The sequence below is a fragment of the Ooceraea biroi genome, chromosome 1 (genome assembly GCF_003672135.1).
Source record: "Ooceraea biroi isolate clonal line C1 chromosome 1, Obir_v5.4, whole genome shotgun sequence".
NCBI lineage: Eukaryota > Metazoa > Arthropoda > Insecta > Hymenoptera > Formicidae > Ooceraea > Ooceraea biroi.
Window position 1 is genome coordinate 18,723,727 of NC_039506.1, and position 17,836 is coordinate 18,741,562.

At 36.7% G+C, this 17,836-nt stretch overlaps 2 protein-coding genes across 4 annotated transcripts; both read right to left on the minus strand.

Annotated features, from left to right (window-relative positions):
* Positions 1-2,744: 2,744 nt before the first annotated feature.
* LOC105278034 (cullin-associated NEDD8-dissociated protein 1) lies at positions 2,745-10,868 on the minus strand. The gene is made up of 17 exons (XM_011336830.3): positions 10,351-10,868; positions 9,714-9,883; positions 9,349-9,562; positions 8,758-9,050; positions 8,519-8,681; positions 8,099-8,372; positions 7,290-7,796; positions 6,589-6,872; positions 6,355-6,486; positions 5,975-6,143; positions 5,597-5,894; positions 5,140-5,338; positions 4,762-5,019; positions 4,227-4,415; positions 3,716-3,959; positions 3,424-3,570; positions 2,745-3,097 (listed from the first exon to the last, which is right to left on the minus strand). Exons 1-17 carry the CDS (start codon positions 10,390-10,392, stop codon positions 2,964-2,966), a joined length of 3,717 nt encoding a protein of 1,238 aa, XP_011335132.1. The 5' UTR covers positions 10,393-10,868; the 3' UTR covers positions 2,745-2,963.
* Positions 10,869-13,854: 2,986 nt separating this feature from the next.
* LOC105278035 (odorant receptor 4) lies at positions 13,855-17,289 on the minus strand. 3 transcript variants are annotated; one of them, XM_011336832.3, is made up of 10 exons: positions 17,008-17,289; positions 16,778-16,897; positions 16,540-16,657; positions 16,104-16,368; positions 15,700-15,813; positions 15,341-15,431; positions 14,620-14,765; positions 14,300-14,432; positions 14,025-14,196; positions 13,855-13,944 (listed from the first exon to the last, which is right to left on the minus strand). In XM_011336832.3, the coding sequence occupies exons 1-9, from the start codon at positions 17,164-17,166 to the stop codon at positions 14,146-14,148; spliced, it is 1,197 nt and encodes a 398-aa protein (XP_011335134.2). In that variant the 5' UTR covers positions 17,167-17,289; the 3' UTR covers positions 13,855-13,944; positions 14,025-14,145. The 3 variants fall into 3 exon arrangements, with proteins under 3 accessions (XP_011335134.2, XP_011335135.2, XP_011335136.1); XM_011336833.3 differs by having other exon boundaries at positions 16,778-16,909; positions 17,008-17,098; XM_011336834.3 differs by having other exon boundaries at positions 16,540-16,681; positions 16,778-16,909; positions 17,008-17,098.
* Positions 17,290-17,836: the final 547 nt, after the last annotated feature.

Sequence of the window (17,836 nt, forward strand, 5' to 3'; positions counted from 1 at the left end):
AATTAAGTAAAACATTCTGAATCAGTAACAAGATATTACTTTTCCAAGTAGTTTATGATTCATATCAGCTATTATCGCAAGCAGGCGCAAAGTGAAGATATAGATAATACGTCAATTTGGCACTATATAAATACAGCTGCGTGGTTCTAATCCTCATTCCATCACGAAAATCGCGTACACGAGCCAAGACAATTCAATACTGTTTCGAGCACTTAACTTTCTCCCAGCTTATTATTTATGTGCGTTGATTTGTTTATTAATATATTTTATTTATGTTATTTTTATGTATTAATATTATATTTGCAACTCATTTTTTGATATGTATATATTTATTAATATTATATATATAATACATATTTATAAATATTTATTAATATTTGCAAGTACTATACAGGTGTTTCTTTCATAACTTTATACATATCATAAAAACAAGAAAAATTTTATGAAGCTTGCTCTCGAGCTGGCTGAAAAAAAATCACCGCAATCGAGTTCGCGGGGTCGTTGATTCTTGCTCGTGCGTTTTCGTCATTAGTCACTTGTCAATCATCGTTAAATCGCTGCGGAAGTGCGCGTATCCGCGCAGCACACATTACGCAACGCGCGTAAAGACCGCCGAATCCGGTCGTCTCGACGAAATTTGGGATATCCGGGTTCACGGTACGTGCTAACACGGTACATACCGCTAAATTCCGCGGGCAAGTCCAAACCGAGTCACATGAACCAAAAATATTCTCGGTCTCGAGCCTCGATCCGTCCTCGTGAGGATCACCGGCGCCTTCTTTCTCGATGCTTGATCTCCCTCCCTCCCTCACGCCGTCTTGAAAAATGGAAAAAAGTAAAAAAAGAAGTCCACGTGACCGGAACTAGGCCCGCGACCTACTTAGATATCTTTGCATTCGTCTTACGCAGGGGACCTCGATAATTTACAATCGCTCACTTGATAACAATTTACGATTGCCTGAGCGCGACGCGAACAACGCGGCGGGATCTCCAGCAAACACGACACCGAACGGCAGTGAAGAGTGTACATACGCAGTATGTGCATCCGCGGTTTCTGCTTGAGAAACGAGAATATCAAATTGAGATGCAATTACAGAAGCTCGATAAGAAAATTTAGCCGCGCACACATCGCCGATTTGTTCACACATTGCATGAGCAAGGAGACGTTATTGCGTTGCTGTTGAGTAACAAAGCATCCAACGGCTCTTTCTTAATAATTAATCATGCTCAAAATATTTTGTCACATTTTTCCGACACTGTCAAGTAACATCCTGATATTTTAGTAACGGTAAATTTTATTTTATTTTTTAAATTATTATATTTTATAAATAAATTTTATTTTATTATTATTAATTTATTTTTAAATTATTTTAGTAACGGTAAATGACATGTTGACACTTTGCCGATGCTATCATAAATAATACTTGGTCGTTCGACCAACGTCGACTTTCAGTCGGTGCCAAATTGAACAATTTCGACAAATCTTATTTTCGCAATTTTGTCACGCAAATTTCGCGGCTCCGTCAAAGTCACGCGGATACCATCGCGCGCGGATTTTCGCATGTCCGCGGGCAACGCGCCAAGTCACGTGTGTTTATCCAAATGACTTAATGACGATATTCATCCTAGTGATTTATACGCACGGGTGCGTCGACACGCGGTCACGCAAGTCACGCGGTCGACAAGCGCGCAGCCTACATTTATAGTTATTATCACCGAATGGCGATGACAGTAATCCGCGTTATCGCTTAATTGTCGCATAATCGCTATTGATTATTCAAGAGTCACGCGACAGCAGCATCGAGACGACCTCGTCATCGGCGCATTGGTGGCTGGCTTACTGGCCGGCCAGGAAAAATTTATTGTTCGACGCTGCCAAAGTCAATGCACTGCCCAGCCGCCGTCGTTGATCGGTCGCAAGTCACGGCTGTCCACGGCAAACCGCTCCAACAAGTATCGCCTTCGAAGCCCAGAGATGCGAGCTACTCCTGCAATTACTGTCCATTTATCGCGCACATTGACACCGACGCAACGAGATATCATTCATTCATCGGTTCCTGAACTTCCAAATGTCTTCTCTCTTTTTTAATATAAAAAATTTAATATAAAAAAATTTAATATCTGGTTTATTGGTGTGTTTCGTTATTCGCTGCATTATTACTAGAATTATTCGGTGCTTAATGGTGAACGAAGTTAGAGCGAGTATTGTCAGGGCTGACAGCGAATAACGAAACGCAGCCAGAGTTTAACGTGGAAGCTTCTCCCTTCTTGCGATGTTTCTTACACACCTCGCCGGATACTTGAAAGAAATTTGCGATGCGTCGTTTTCCTCGTAACTGCAAATTGCGATTAGACATTGTTATTCCCGCCGCTGCGACGCGCGCTAAAAGAAAACGCAATTCGCAAGGAGAAAGTGCGCGCAGCCTTGTTAATAAATTTATTTTCAGAACTGCGCGTGTAAGTGGGTCATCCAAACGAAACGTTACGTTTACGAAACGGACGAATATACATGAGCATCGGTTATGAGTGCACTCGAAACGTGCCAATGCGTTTTAACGATCGGCAACTGGCAGCGAGCTATTTTTAACTCCGTCTCTCTCAAGATTATTTTTTTATGTCTTTTCGAGTCCTGTATTGCGTAAAAGACAGAAATGATCAATGGTCGTGCTGATTTATCGCTATAATTATACGTACGGCTCGACCTGGACGAAACCGGAAAGCGCACGCAAAAAATGTTAAAATGATTACTGCCGGCAGATTTTATTTTAAAATTTATACATAGCGTGCTACATATAGTAACTCACATTCATTAGAAACTACATTCAAATCGAGAATATAGTAATGAAAAAATAATGTATATAGAAATAAACTATGGATAGAGTATGTGTGATCACGAATGCGCTTAGCCAACGATGTTCTATACGAGATACAAAAAGAAAAAGAGGATTAAATCAATTACACTTTTAGCTTTGATCCATCGCGTTCGTCTCGTTCATGTTGCTACCGGTGCAGTCCTTCTGGATGATCTCGAACAGCGGCTGCAGCTCCGCCATGCCCTTAATTTGAACGACGAATTCGCTCAGCGATGGATTTTTATCTGTAAATGAACGCATGCCATAAATTTCATGTACTAGCCAGTTAAAACTTAAATAATTATATTATACAGAATATAGCAATGCAGATCGCTAGCATTACGTATCCAAGCAAAAGAATCACGTTCTTCCACCACCGTTTTAATTTATCATATTAAAGATATAACTTTCCAAGCAGAGAAATAAAATAGAAATAAAATGGAATTTACATAAAAATATTATTTCATAGGTCGTTTCATGGACGATGATGATTATAGTTGGAGGCGTTAGGAGTGAAAGAGTTAAAAGAAATTCGTTTGTTTTAATCCAATTTCAAAATAATTCTACTTACCTGCATCTGGAATAGTTAACAAAGCGGCAACAGCTCTAAGCGCAGAGCGTTTCAACTCGTCTTGCTTTTCATACTCCTGCTTCACTGAATTCGCCTTTACTTTCATCGTGCAAGTGCTCTTCAGAGGTTCAACTAACCGCTCCAGCCCTGCGTAACAAGTCTCAAAGTTAGAACAAGAACAAATAGGCCATGTAATAAATCAACATAAAATTAACAAAATAATAATTGAATGAATATCTTCAAACATTACATAAGAACACGCACGCGGGAAGCAATCTCGTGCGATACTTACTTTGCAAAACTGCAGTTGGGCACAATTGCGCGAGTCGTGCGGTCATAAGATAAGTTAGCATCTTGATGTCGTAATGATCCCTAAGACCATTCTCAACATGATTGAGGAACTCAAAGACGTCTAGTCTGTCGAGACAGGAATCGAGCAGGGTATACATGCATTCGAACGCTGCTTTTCGAAGATCCAATCCGTCGTCGACGGTGTGTTTGAACGGACCCATCTCGACTTCCCTGATCAGCTCTTTCTGCGCACAGAATTTTATTACATCACGATAAAGTTTCCAGAAAACTGCAGAAAATGTTCTTTTAATTTAAGAAATTTAATTTAAAAAAAGATATAAACGATTAATTCTACTAAATTAATTGATTGATATATTTTTTACTCGAATTTCTTAAATTTTTAAAAGATAGATAACTTATATTTTAACATTCATATTTATATTTTAATGTTCATGTGCTAACTTGTGAATTTAAATTTGGTTAATTTATCATTTAAATTTATTCTCGCCAACCTTGATCTTGGTTTCTGTGTAAAGATGCGGCAGCACCACGTCCAGCAGATCCCTTATCAGCATAGGTTTATTGTGCGCCGCAGAATTGAATGCAACCAGCGCTACCCTTCGCACATTAAGATCAGGATCCTCTAAGGCGACCAGGAAGTTACCCATACATTGCTTCAACATAGTGTCAATTGGTTGTGGCTGCAATACGCACAATATACAATTAAATAACTATAAGTATATACACATTTATATTACATACAATTGTTATTTTTAATTTTTACTCCGTGCAATATAATAATTATAATATCACATTCCATTAGGTATCACTATTAACGTTTCGTTTGCCACGTATACCGTTTTCGTAGACGCTGAATTTTCGAGACACACTGAACTTTCTATTCAAGTTGTTTGATATTTCGAATAAAAACAAATATTTATCATAAAATTATTATAAAGTATTTCGTAATTATTACTGGATGGAAAATCGCGTAAAAAGAATCGGCACAGAACATGACGATTACGATATATTTATTATGCTAAGTACCTGGTCAGAAATTGTGAATTTGACCGCCGTAACAGTCGTTGTTCTCATAAGTGCTGACGGTGATTTGAGCGATTCTTGCAGTTGCGGTAGAAGAGTAGCGGGATCGATCAACGTCAATTTGCCGAGACATTCGGCGACAACGTTGCGAGTACCCTCCTCCGTGCACTCGCAATGCCTATACAAAAGTATCCAGATCGAAGGCACGAAACTTTGCAGGTGCGACACGCCGGATGGACTGGCCGACTGAGACGTAATAATCTGTGAAAAAAAGAAGCATTTTAGAAATAATTTGATAAAAATGTGTTTAATAGATTACTGTTCGAATTCTACCGTTGTTAAGAAATTGAATATTTAAAATAATTGCATGGGGATACTCACTTCCTTCAACGAATGCAGAAGTAGATATTGGCGTTTGGGCTGCGCCTCGATCTCCTGAAGTATGAAAGGCAGGTATTCCGGAAGATTTCCAATCGCGATGTTCCCCAATGTGTAGCTAGCCGCGGATTTGACCTCCTCCGAATGAGACGAGAATGAATTCAGGATCGTGTGTTTCAGTGAATCAATTCCACTCAGGTCCCTATGAAAGAAGATATGATATAAAAATTATATATATATATATCAAAAACAGGATAAATTATTTATATAACAAAAGGATTATATATAATATTAATTATATTAATTATAATCATAATTCACATGCTTTTATAATTTATAGACCTTATTAAATAAAACATTGCGAATTCATAAATTTGTTACACACACATACATGTGTTATTACTATAAAAATAAATATTCTCTCTCAACGGTATTTGCAATAAGAAAATTTCTTTCTTACACGTGTCTGCCTATTTCGCCGATGACCAACAGTGCGAATATGTGCTGCGCAACATTCTGAATATCCGTTGGATTCTGAACATCTTGCAGCAATTGCTGCACGATACACTGCGCCTCCTCATGCCACGTGATTGTCAGTGCGGCTGCACACTTGGCGAGCGAGTGATAAGCCTGCTTGTGAAGTACGGACTGAGTGACAGGTACTATCAGCATCGCCAGGAGATCCCTGTACCCGAGACCAGGCAGACTTGCTTGCACCAAAGCTTGGAAGAATTCCAGCATTGAATTTAACGCCATACCTATTCGAAAAAAAACCCAATGCATTAACGTGTTGAAAAGCCTTTGATTCATCCAAAGATACGAAAAAGCGATCGGCTACCTTGAAGGAGCGGCGATTTTACTAAAACGAGTATTTCTGGCAGGATATGTTCGGAGACCCTGGTTAGAGCAGCTGGATGTAGCTTCGCGATAGTAGTGAGCAGATTCAGAGTTAATTGCGCAATGTGGAGGTCTGACTCGTTCAATAGTGCAGGTAATTCTGCAGTAACCTGTGAAAAACACCGCAAATGAAATATCAAATAAATAATGAACATTAATGACGAATCATTATGCCAAGTGAATCTGCCAAGTATTTTATCAAGTATGAGCGTAACGCGTTATTAATATTAATAAACATTAATGGCAGATAATATTTTGAATCATTAAGTTAATATGATTTAATCGTTAAGTTAAATATTGATAGGAGTAATATTTTGTTACTTTATCAAGTAGATCTGGATGCAGAGCCGAGCTGTAATTGCACACCAATGTATCCAGAAGAGGGAGAGAAGAAAGTTTCAAAGCTCGTTGATTTTTCCTCAAGAAAGATCCAAGGATTGGTATTGCTTCTTCCTATAAAAAAAGAAGGAAAAAAAAACTTGTTATCTTGAAGAGAAAAACTGAAGAAAACACTCTGCTATTTCCCGATGCGTGGATTGCATTCGAAAAACTCACCATGATCGGTTTGAGATCGACTCTCAGCGGCGATGCGGCTATGTAAGTTAGAGCCTTGACTGTGGTGAGCCTCGTAATCTCGTTACGCAGTCTGTCCAGGAAGATTGGCAGGCACACGTGCAGTTTGTCCGACAACGTGTCACCGAAATGTGCGAGGATCTGTCCCATGCAGGAAATGGCTCGCTCTTTTACTTCCTGATCGATGTCCGCCGTTTTCAGTCTCGTTAAAGTACAGTCATAGATCTCGTTGGACAGCGAAGTGAACCCGCGATAGAAAGGTTTATCTGCAAACGACAAATCTGTGTCGTCAATGTCGTCAGGAAAGAAATTGACAATGTTTTTGTATCTCCTGCGGTAATAAATACATTCGAACTTAATGAAACTATTAGAAAAATTATAGGTAATTACATTAAAATTATATTAACATTAAGAAATTATAGAGACAATATTATTATCTCCTTTTAGCCGCGATATGAGAACTTAATCTACTATTACAGATAATTACATCAGAATTAGAGTCATTAAAAAATTATTAAATATTTTTCTTTCTAGCAACGAGATTCTGCACAATGATGATTATAAATGAAAATAAAAAATCATTAAGAATCATATTACAAATTATAAATAAATTTCCGTTAGACTCGCGTGTCAAAATATCAATTGTTAAAGAGAAAAGAGAAGTCATTTGCACAGTGGCTTACCGTGCGGTCTGATCACTTGCACGAGCTGCTGCAACACGAGCAACGCCTCGGCGGCGATTTTGTAGAATGGATCCCCCACAGCCAATATGATCGGCGGCGCCAGAACGGGCATGTGAACGTGGAACGCTTCCGGCTGGTGCGTCACCAGTAGCGTGTGCACGAAAGCCAGAGTGTCGATCTTCATGTTCGAGGACGAGTTCTTGTCGCCCAGAGAATATTGTATGCCAGGGATCAGCGCCGGGATGTGATTAGCCAGAGCGCCAGGTAAGACGAGCACCAGCTCTTTCAACAAGGAGAAACAGTCCTGCCGGGTTTTAATGCTCTTTTCCTTCATCTGACGATGGACCGCTTTCACTATCAACGGCACTTGCTGCTGCAACAGAGACACGGGCCCGTCGTCGTCCTCCATCGCGTCAGGATCGAGCGGCACGCCGGTAGCCGGCCTCGTTTGCCTCAATAAGGCGATGTATGCGTGGAAGATGTCCGACTTAACGTTCTCTTCCCTCTCTGTGATTATGTCACGGCCAATATTATTCATCATGCATCAAAATTATAAATTTCCGAGTAAATTATACATTTGTTGAATGTTATAAAATTATTGGTCAGTTGAATTAATCGAATATTATTGAAGCTTCATTGTAATCTTATCTTTACTGTTTATTTGTCACACTTCACTAATCATTGTAATTGTTTTTCTAGTGAAATTTTTTATTTGTGTTCTCACTGCTTGTTAAGCAATACAAAATTTCAATTGACTAGATTTCTACATATACATATCGTAGACCATGGAAATGTACGTTGATACTCGCCTTTAAATCTGGCAATTAATGCAGGCGAGACTCCTTTATAAAACTCGGACAGCAATTCTCTCCTACTAGATACAACAGCCTCCAGACACTTTGCAGCTGCTCTACGAACCTTCCAACTCATGTCATCGTCATCGGAATACTCGTCTTCCGCATCTTCTTCTCCATCTTCCTCGATTTCCATCACACCGCCATCACCATCGGAGAAGTCATTCATATCGTCGTCGTAGTTGTAATTTGGATCATACATGATATATATTAAGCAAATCTCTATTATCTAAAAGGTTAAAAGTTTCATTTAATAATGCATCTCCTCTCTCTATTATTATATAAATATTATAAATATATACAGTTATAATATTACATTGCTTGTAATTATTACATAAATATCTCTATAATATAAAATAAATTCACATTACATACTTTGTTAATGTGTGGTGTAATTTCTTTCGGACATCTATAAACAAAAGATTCGAACGCTTGCAGACAATATTCCCTCAACTCGTCATCGTCTTCGTTGCTATATTGAACGATCAAAGGCATGACGCGTTCAATTTGTTCACCGAATCTGTGACCCGCTTGACGGCTGAGGCAGACAAATTTAAATAAATAAATAACTTATCCTTTGTCAATTATGCACGAATACATTATCAGTTACCAACCAGATAGAAGCGATACACTGAATGTAGGTACGTATGACATTCTTTGCAGTTTGAGTCTGAAGACCTTCGAGTAAATGATCCAGCAATTTGTTGTACAAATAATTGTTGCTGGACGTTAAGAGGTGACTCAGCGCTACTATGGTGCGTTTGCGAACCGCCTGCCGTGGCGAAGAGAGCTGCGGCAGCAACGCGGCCAGAATAGTGGAGTGAAATGAGACTAGTAGACCGCCGAATCGAGATAATAAGTCAGCGACAATGTCGAGAGCTTCGAGTTGTACAGATACGTCCTCTTGCTGAAAAAGAAACATGAAATTATAAAGATACTAAACGTGATTAGAAATATCTCAAAACTAAATGCATAAAGATATTGAGAAAAGTATGAAAAAGCGTATGTAAAAATTAAAGATATTAAAGATATCTAAAAGATATAAAAACTATTAAATAAAGATATTAAAGAACAATAGTCGAAAATTAAAGACTGAAAGATATTAAAAACTATTTATAAACTTAACAACTAAAAATAGTAAAGATATCTGAGAGATTAAAGGTATTAGATTTTAGATCAGAGCAGATGAAGATGCTGCAATTTACCTTTTCGATAGCACTGCTTAATTTGCCTGTGATGCGTCTACAAACGCTTGCGACTAACGCACTACAACCCACAGGAAGCTCGGAAATAACAGTCTTCAAGCCAATGCTGGAAATGTCCCGCAGCTGCTCTTTGTCCGATACCATGTTAGTGCACAGAGCATCCACAATAGTTTCCACTTGATAGTCCTTTACTTTATTGACTAACGGACCCAGACTGAAATTTGCACACATTCTTACAACTACATCTTCAAATAAAAAAGAAATCTTGATGCGACAAAAAGAAATATTATAAATATCTAAAGTTATCTGCTCTATTCTTTTATCCTATCATCAACATTGATCATTCAAAACAAATGAATTTCTACCATTTGACAGCGAGATTCTGCACTTCACCATTCTTGTCCTCCAATAACTTAAGAAGCATTTTTACAACTTTGCGCTCCGAGTCATCGTCCAGCTTGATGCTATCCTTTTGGAGCTCGCTCATCAGATCATTAGTGGCCATGAATCTGAAATCCTTGTCGCTGGACGTCATCTGCAACGGAAATCAGTCATTATTTAAGCGATCACATTGTGACAGCAAAGCTGCTCCGGCTCCATGCAACATAGACACACGTGAGATACACTAACGAAAGGATGCCATCGAAATTCATAACTAAAAACCGATAGGATATCCACCGCGCCGTCCACATCCATGCAATACACCTACAGTTGTCAGATAAGCCCGCAAGCATGAGCTTCCGGAATCAACAGCTTAACTTACAAAATAACATTTTACACGGACTATTCGAATCCGTGACACAAAGCGAATGACTCTACATCCGTTCCGCCGCACGATTCTACAGCGTATTCATCGCTCGAACGTTAACGAACGAGAGCGCGAGAGAGGTTATGTCACTCGAGGGAAGATCTCGGGACACGAAGCGTCGTCCGGACGATGTTTCCGGGTGACGTTTCCTCGATCGCTACTATTATCGCGCGCAGCGCAGTGCGAGCGGTTACCTTCTCCAGCAGGTTCGCGATTTGATAGGAGACACTGGCCATGGTTGCCGAGCGTGTATCTCACAGCCGGTTCCGGATCCGCAGCGGGAAGGAGACGATCGGCACTGATCGGCACTGTAAGCACTCCGGCGCAGCGGTCCCCAGCGCGTATCGCGCGCGTATCCGGCGCGACGGAAATGAAAGGAGAAAGGAAAAACGGAGACGAGACGGAAATGCCACCGGTGGTAACTAACGGTGACACGCGAATGCGCGATACCGCACAGAAGTTCGCACAAACGCTGATAGTCGCCGCGCTTTTCTATCGGTCCCTCTCCCTCTCTGTCTTTCTTTTCTTCTCTGGCTGTCTCTCTCCTCTTTTCTGTTTTCCACCGTTTTTACGCTCTTTTCTCTTTCCTTTCTTTATTGTTTCTCTGTCTGTCCGTCTCTTTCTTCCCCTCTTTCGCTCGCGGTCTAACGCAACTCCGCAGTCGGCAACTCTCAGCGCGCTGCGCGATGCCGAAATGCAATTTTTTGCGACGGCAAGTCGTAGCGGCAACTTCACGCCGCTGATGACGTACGTAGATGGATGCGTGTGTATCACTAGAATCTTGAGGGTAGTTCGAAAAGTTCTCTGCCTGACGCAGAGATGGTGCCAGGAGTATCAATTGGTATTTTTCTCATTTTTAGCCAAATAGGCTCGTTCCTACTGGCTGTAACCCCCTTTATATTACTTAATAAAAAAAATTTCTCATTTTAGTTTATCGGCGATTTTTTTCCGGTGCAATCTTTCATAAAGAGCTCACTAGATAAGTATTACCATCTAGTGATAATGTATATACCGTTATATGTTGTATGTACCTGCTAGCCGGATGGCGCTGCCAAGGCACTCTCTTTTGTATAGTAAAAAAAATGATTTTTCTCAGATCCCAGGGCCTGCCATACCGTTTCCGACAAATACGTTCAGGGCCGAAATTCTGTAACTTCGATACCGATCATTTTCGGTATCGTTAACTAGCGACACCTATGAGAGCTACGCTTTCTCCAAGGTCGTCCTTGCCATTGGCTATCGCTAGTTAACGATATCGAAAATTATCGATAACGAGTTGCAGAATCCCGGCCCAGTAGTTCCTTTGTTGTGGTCGAATAAAACAAACAAGTTTTATTGTTTCTCGAAAAATGGATAAATAAAGTCGAATGTCGCGCAGTGATAAAATACTTTGTTTTAAAACGTTTAACGCCAACGGAAATAAAAAACAAACTGGATTACTTTGGGAGACTCTTCACCATCGTTTTCAACAGTGAAGAAATGGGCTACTGAATTCAAACGTTGTCGTTCGTCCATTTTTAATAATGAACGTTCAAATTGCCCAAAAACCGCTACGATTGAGGAAGTCATCGAAAAAATCCACAATGCCGTGTTAAATAATCGGCGAATGAAAGTGTGTGAGTTTGCTACCATTGCGAGTGTCTCAATAGATTGTGTTCACAACATCTTACACGAACATTAATTTGCGTATGAAAACCCAGGCAGCACATGTTAGCCTAATATATGTTTCTTAGACGTATCTAATGTCTAAGAAACATAAAGTACCATTTAAGAAACGGTTTAAATAGAAACCGTTTTTAGACCTCAATTTTAAAAACGTATTTTTCACCTTTCCACAGAAACGAAAAATGTGTTTTATTAAATTGATTTGAAATTATATAATTAATATAGAAAAAATAGTAATTTCTACTTACTTTGCGAGTATTAATTATTTTTACATCGTACGTTTCAATGTACTCGATTATGGAACAAGAGACAAAAATCAACACAAGTGTGCGATTCCCACCTTTGATTCACCAAGCGACCGATAGATGGCCAGGTCAGGCGTGACGTTCTCGCAAGAAACATTTGCGTTATCACCTTATAAATAACCATCCGGAAAACCGATCCAATACTCTTTTCTTCTTCTTTTCTTTTGAAACTTTTGAGATCACTATTACTTGAAGTGATACTTCAAAAGAGTGAGATTCCACTACACGAAATTTAGAGAGTAATTCATAAAATATAAAAATCTAGTTTTTTTACAAAAATGTGACTTAACTCCTGTCTATGAGGTACTGATATATAGAATTGATAAATATTTTTCTGATGGTTTCTGAAACGTTTTTTTGCCGAAAAAGAAACGTTTTTTCGTTGGACATTTTTCTCCTAAATAAACGTTTCAATAAAATGGTTATGAAACGTTACGGCAAAACGTTTATGAAACGGTTTTGAAACCAATGTGTGCTGCCTGGGAAAGCTTTCAACGCGATGGGTGTCGCGTTTGTTAACGGTCGATCAAAACCGCATTCGAATGAACGTTTCTCAGGAGTGCTTGGACAATTCTGATTGACTGATCATTCTTGTTTTTCTGGTAATACTAATTTATTTATCAGAAGAGCAAGACGGTGATTGGCCACCGCGTTGCCACGTTACCGCTGCCGCATCCTATGGGCATGCAAGAGCCCTAAGTGTATTGAGTTGACAGGGGACTATGTTGAAAAATATTTAAAAAATGTCAAAAATCATGCGTTTTCTTTGTTATGTCGAAAACTTTTCGAACCTACCCTTGTATACTCCTATACTTAAACTAACAAAGTTTTTAATTTTGTTTTTAATTTTCCCGTTCAGAGCGGACTCTCAATTTTTATGTGACTTTTACACGCACGGCACCGTACATTGCAGAGGCAAATATGAATTTTAAATGATAATAAATTAAATATTAACTATTAATTCAGTGATGGGGCTTGCGAAGATATTTTAAACAAATAAGTAAACATATATATCTCAATACAAATTGTTTCATTTCATTAGTTATTCTGTGGGATTAAGCTGCTAAAGTGTACTGTTCAGTGCACTAAAGGTGAGGGGGCACTATTGTGACGGCCGAAAAATAGACTATTTTCATAAATAAGGTTTTGCGTGAGACGTAATACATGTAATTTGCTTTTGAAAGTATTGTTTTACTCTTTTGGAAGTACATATCTTAAACGTGTTGTTAAAAACGAATCAGTTAAAAATGAATATTTTGCCCAAAATGAATATTTTTAACTGATTCGTTTTTAACAACACGTTTAAGATATGTACTTCCAAAAGAGTAAAACAATACTTTCAAAAGCAAATTACATGTATTATGTCTCACGCAAAACCTTATTTATGAAAATAGTCTATTTTTCGGCCGTCACAATAGTGCTCCCTCACCTTTAGTGCACTGAACAGTACACTTTAGCAGCTTAATCCCACAGAATAACTAATGAAATGAAACAATTTGTATTGAGATATATATGTTTACTTATTTGTTTAAAATATCTTCACAAGCCCCATCACTGAATTAATAGTTGATATTTAATTTATTTATTAACATTTAAATGGCTATAATTGTAATATTTATAATATTTATAATAATAATTCACATAACATTTATATAATAATATTTAAATAACGTAATAGTTAAATAACTATAATATTTCACTTCTTAATCATCACCATTTCATTTCTTCTCATCTGCAACTTTTCTTCGAATGATAAATTTTATACGTTTAATGTGTGAAACATTTCAGACCTGATTTTATCAGATTATATGATTGTACCTACAAATAAAGTAATGTTTCTCTTTGCTTTCTGCATGTCGTTATAGTTTTGAAAGAAAAATGCTACCAAATTTTCTTACCAACTTCCTAATTTTTTAAGCTCAATGGGACAAGAGATTATCGGCATTTTTAAACAGTTTTATATCTATAATTTACTCTATTCTAATATACGATACTATACGATGTGTTATATTTTCTTTATTATCGTAAAGATAGCAAAACAGTGAAGTAAGATACTGATGTACTCACTAGCTGTAAACAAATACATTTTCCTTAGATTATCTTTCTCCTTACTTTTGAATAATGCACGTAAGTATTATGTATGTATTGTATGTCATTAAATATATAATTTTACCGAAGCAAAGCTCTCTATAGATAATGTGAATAATCCACCGATATCCAATGTGAAAGCTTTGTTACTCCTTTGTAATAAGAACAAGATCAACTTCTGTATCTTCAACGGTACTAAGTACCATGGAGCATTGTAACTATAAAAAATGTGGCATAGAATTGCCAATTTGAGAATTATCAAATCTATTATTTTTAAAAAAGTATTATTTTTTAAAATTATGGAATTATAGAATTAGAGAATTATTAACAAGATGTATGAGCGCTTTCATCACTGAAAATTACATCAATAAAAATATAAAAACCACAGATAAAAATATTTCTTACACTGTAAGAAATATACGATCATTAGAATCCATAATTTCCTGTCCAGAATAGTTGGATATAAACATATATAGAAAAAGACAAATGATATTAACACAATGTCCTATTAGCTTTTCCATTTCTTGCATAGGTGACTCAACTTGCAATATCTAAAACACGTCATTGTGCAATTAATATCTTAACATCTCTAATACTATTTACATCTTTAAAATTAATCATTTTTCATACAACTTCTAGTGAATTTTTAAAACTTTAAGCAATTAGCATGATATTTAGAATTTAGTTTCTCATTATGATTCTCTTAATAGCCCAGCAAACATTTTGGTTGTGGGATGTTGCCAAATGAGAAACAAATGTCAGCGGAACTATAATGCCAAAGCCAGAGCCTACTGTGTCCTCAGTTGGTCTCCAATGTGAACCAAATCTGACGAACATATTCCACAGTCCAATTGACGACAACATTAGAGCAGATCTGACAATAGAACGGTGAAAATGTTGCATATTGACGGACGTGTGCTAACAGAATTGCAACAAAGTATGTTAACAAAGTATGTTTTCCATTTGCGACCTTCCGGCAAACATACTTTGTTGCCACATTTGTAATTGCAGAAAATGTTTGCTGGGAGGATATTTATCTTCTTACTAAAACTTTTTTCGAATTAATTAATTATTGTAAAACGTTACGTATATAAGTCATAAGTAATATCGAATGTAAAAACCTTACTCCATAAAGATTCAAACTCATACAAAGCACAGTACTCATTGTAACAATGAAAAGTGATCGTTCCATGTCGCCCACAACAATTTTGGCAATCCTTGAAAAAATGGATATAATCAGAGTACAATAAGTTACCATGAAATAGTTTAATTAAATTTTAATTTCATGTTTGACCATGTTTGATTACATTTGGTTAATTAACTACAATAATTGCCTCATACAGCAGCAATTAGTATTAACATTGTAATTTCTCTTAATTCTTGTTTTCTGTATTGATGTATACTATTTTATGTCTATAATAATAGCTTCCAAACATATACGTTTTCCTTGTTTTAATGTATACATATTATCATATAAATACTAACTCCATAGCTTTGCGATGAATGTCCACGGCACAGATAAACTCCTTGTAAATCATGGTTTCATTTTTTATGGTAATACTTTGTACCATAGCAGTTATTGCTTGTTCAAAGCGGTAGCTGTGAATATTATCTCCGTTATAATTATATTTAGATATTAGGTTTTCTAGATTCTATGAAGTAAAACTTGTTTTTCCCACAATGTGGATGAATATGCACGTAAGTATTATGTATGTATTGTATGTCATTAAATATATAATTTTACAGAAGCAAAGCTCTCTATAGATAATGTGAATAATCCACCGATATCCAATGTGAAAGCTTTGTTACCCCTTTGTAATAAGAACAAGATCAACTTCTGTATCTCTAAATTATGTATGTTTTCTGTTTTTCTAAGTTTATTTCTTTACCTAGCAACTCTCAACATTCCACAGATATATTTGAAACATGATACCAGCATTGTTCCTACCGCTAAGATTACAACTGTTCCTACAGTACAAACTGCGTTTAGATATAGGAGCAATAAATAGAAATATCTTTCCTGTACGGCGAAGTATGTAGTCAGAGTTACTATGAGGTGGCGCGCATAGCTCACATTTTTGGGCATAATTACATCTAAAATGTATGGCCCACATTGTATTACAGTAAGATAAGCATGATTGCATATTCCAATTACTGAAAATTATCTCTTTTATATAAACAATAAGATACATATATTCATGTGCAATATAATACAATATAACAAATCAGTAAATCATATTTTTTTAGTCAATATTTTAATCTATTTTACTTCAATTCTAAAATTAATAAATAATCACAATCATAGAAGTTAACAGGTCTTCTTACATATACAGGCGAGCGTTATTCGTTTTGCAATGTTTCCATATTTGTTATAGATAGCAATTTCGTTCGAATCCTTTAGTCTGTTGTAAATGTATTGAAATTGCTCCAATATATATCTTATCTATTGTATTAACAATATTTTATGCTGGATAGTATTGTAAAGTATGAAAGAAAATTTTTACATAGTACACTTTATTATAGGAATTTATTTACTTTTGGAGAAAATAAAAAATTAACTTACAGTTTCTATGTTAATCCAAAAGGAAATATAATTCATCAGAAAAAAACTATAATACGTTGATAGAGAAAGCATATCAATAGTAAATTCAAAGTCATATTCTACAAAACAAATTCTTGAAAGCTGTAATTAAAACTTTCTTGGGATTTATTTCCTTCAAAAACTCATTGCCACATCTAAATGACATGTAAATTGTAAACTAGCAAACACTGGGATTAAAAATATTCACGTACCACGAATACGACGAAGCTTGTCAAAATACTAAGACACAATGCTGCCTGAAATCGAGCAAACCTTGATTGTTGATAAGGCCACAAGCCAACGGCGAGTAATGTAATCCTATTCCAGCTGAAATATTCTTGGACTGATTGTGAGATACTCGTTTTATACATGATCCTGTGGTTATTGAGTTACGTGTGACTGCAAACTATTTTGTAACGGTTCGTCAAACTTCATCTCGCATATAGGAGCAATTGCGAATTATATAATCATATAACATTATATAAAATTGTATAATTTTTCTCTACCACAGTAAGTTGTCATGCAAATTGTTTAATAATATAAACGGAGTATAAGATAGCACATAATAGAGATCGATACATAATTTGTCACCTACTCCCGAGAAGTGCGACGATTAAGTGATCAATATAATGGTGAAGGAAATTTGCCATGTGTTTATTTCCCATTGAAAAATATAATATTCGTAAAATACTATCTTGGTCGAAACCCACGCATGCGTAGTTCACCTTTTCTTTAACAGCAGAATTCATGCGTCTCATTCCATTGTGTGCATTCGTAAAGCTTACTTCTTCGTTGAAGACAGCAGCGTGCGACATATCGTAAAAATATTTATAACATTACTTAACTGACACCACGGTATTAACTATTAAATACCAGCAGCTTCTAGCAGGTACCTCTTTTTTTATCCGCATTTGAGTTACCTCAGAAGAATCTAGCGTTACTAATTTTAAATATCGAAATATGTTATGTTTATTATTTTATACTGTTAAGTGCATTAATGCCGATTTTGCTATTGAACGTGATATTTAATCATTTAATGAT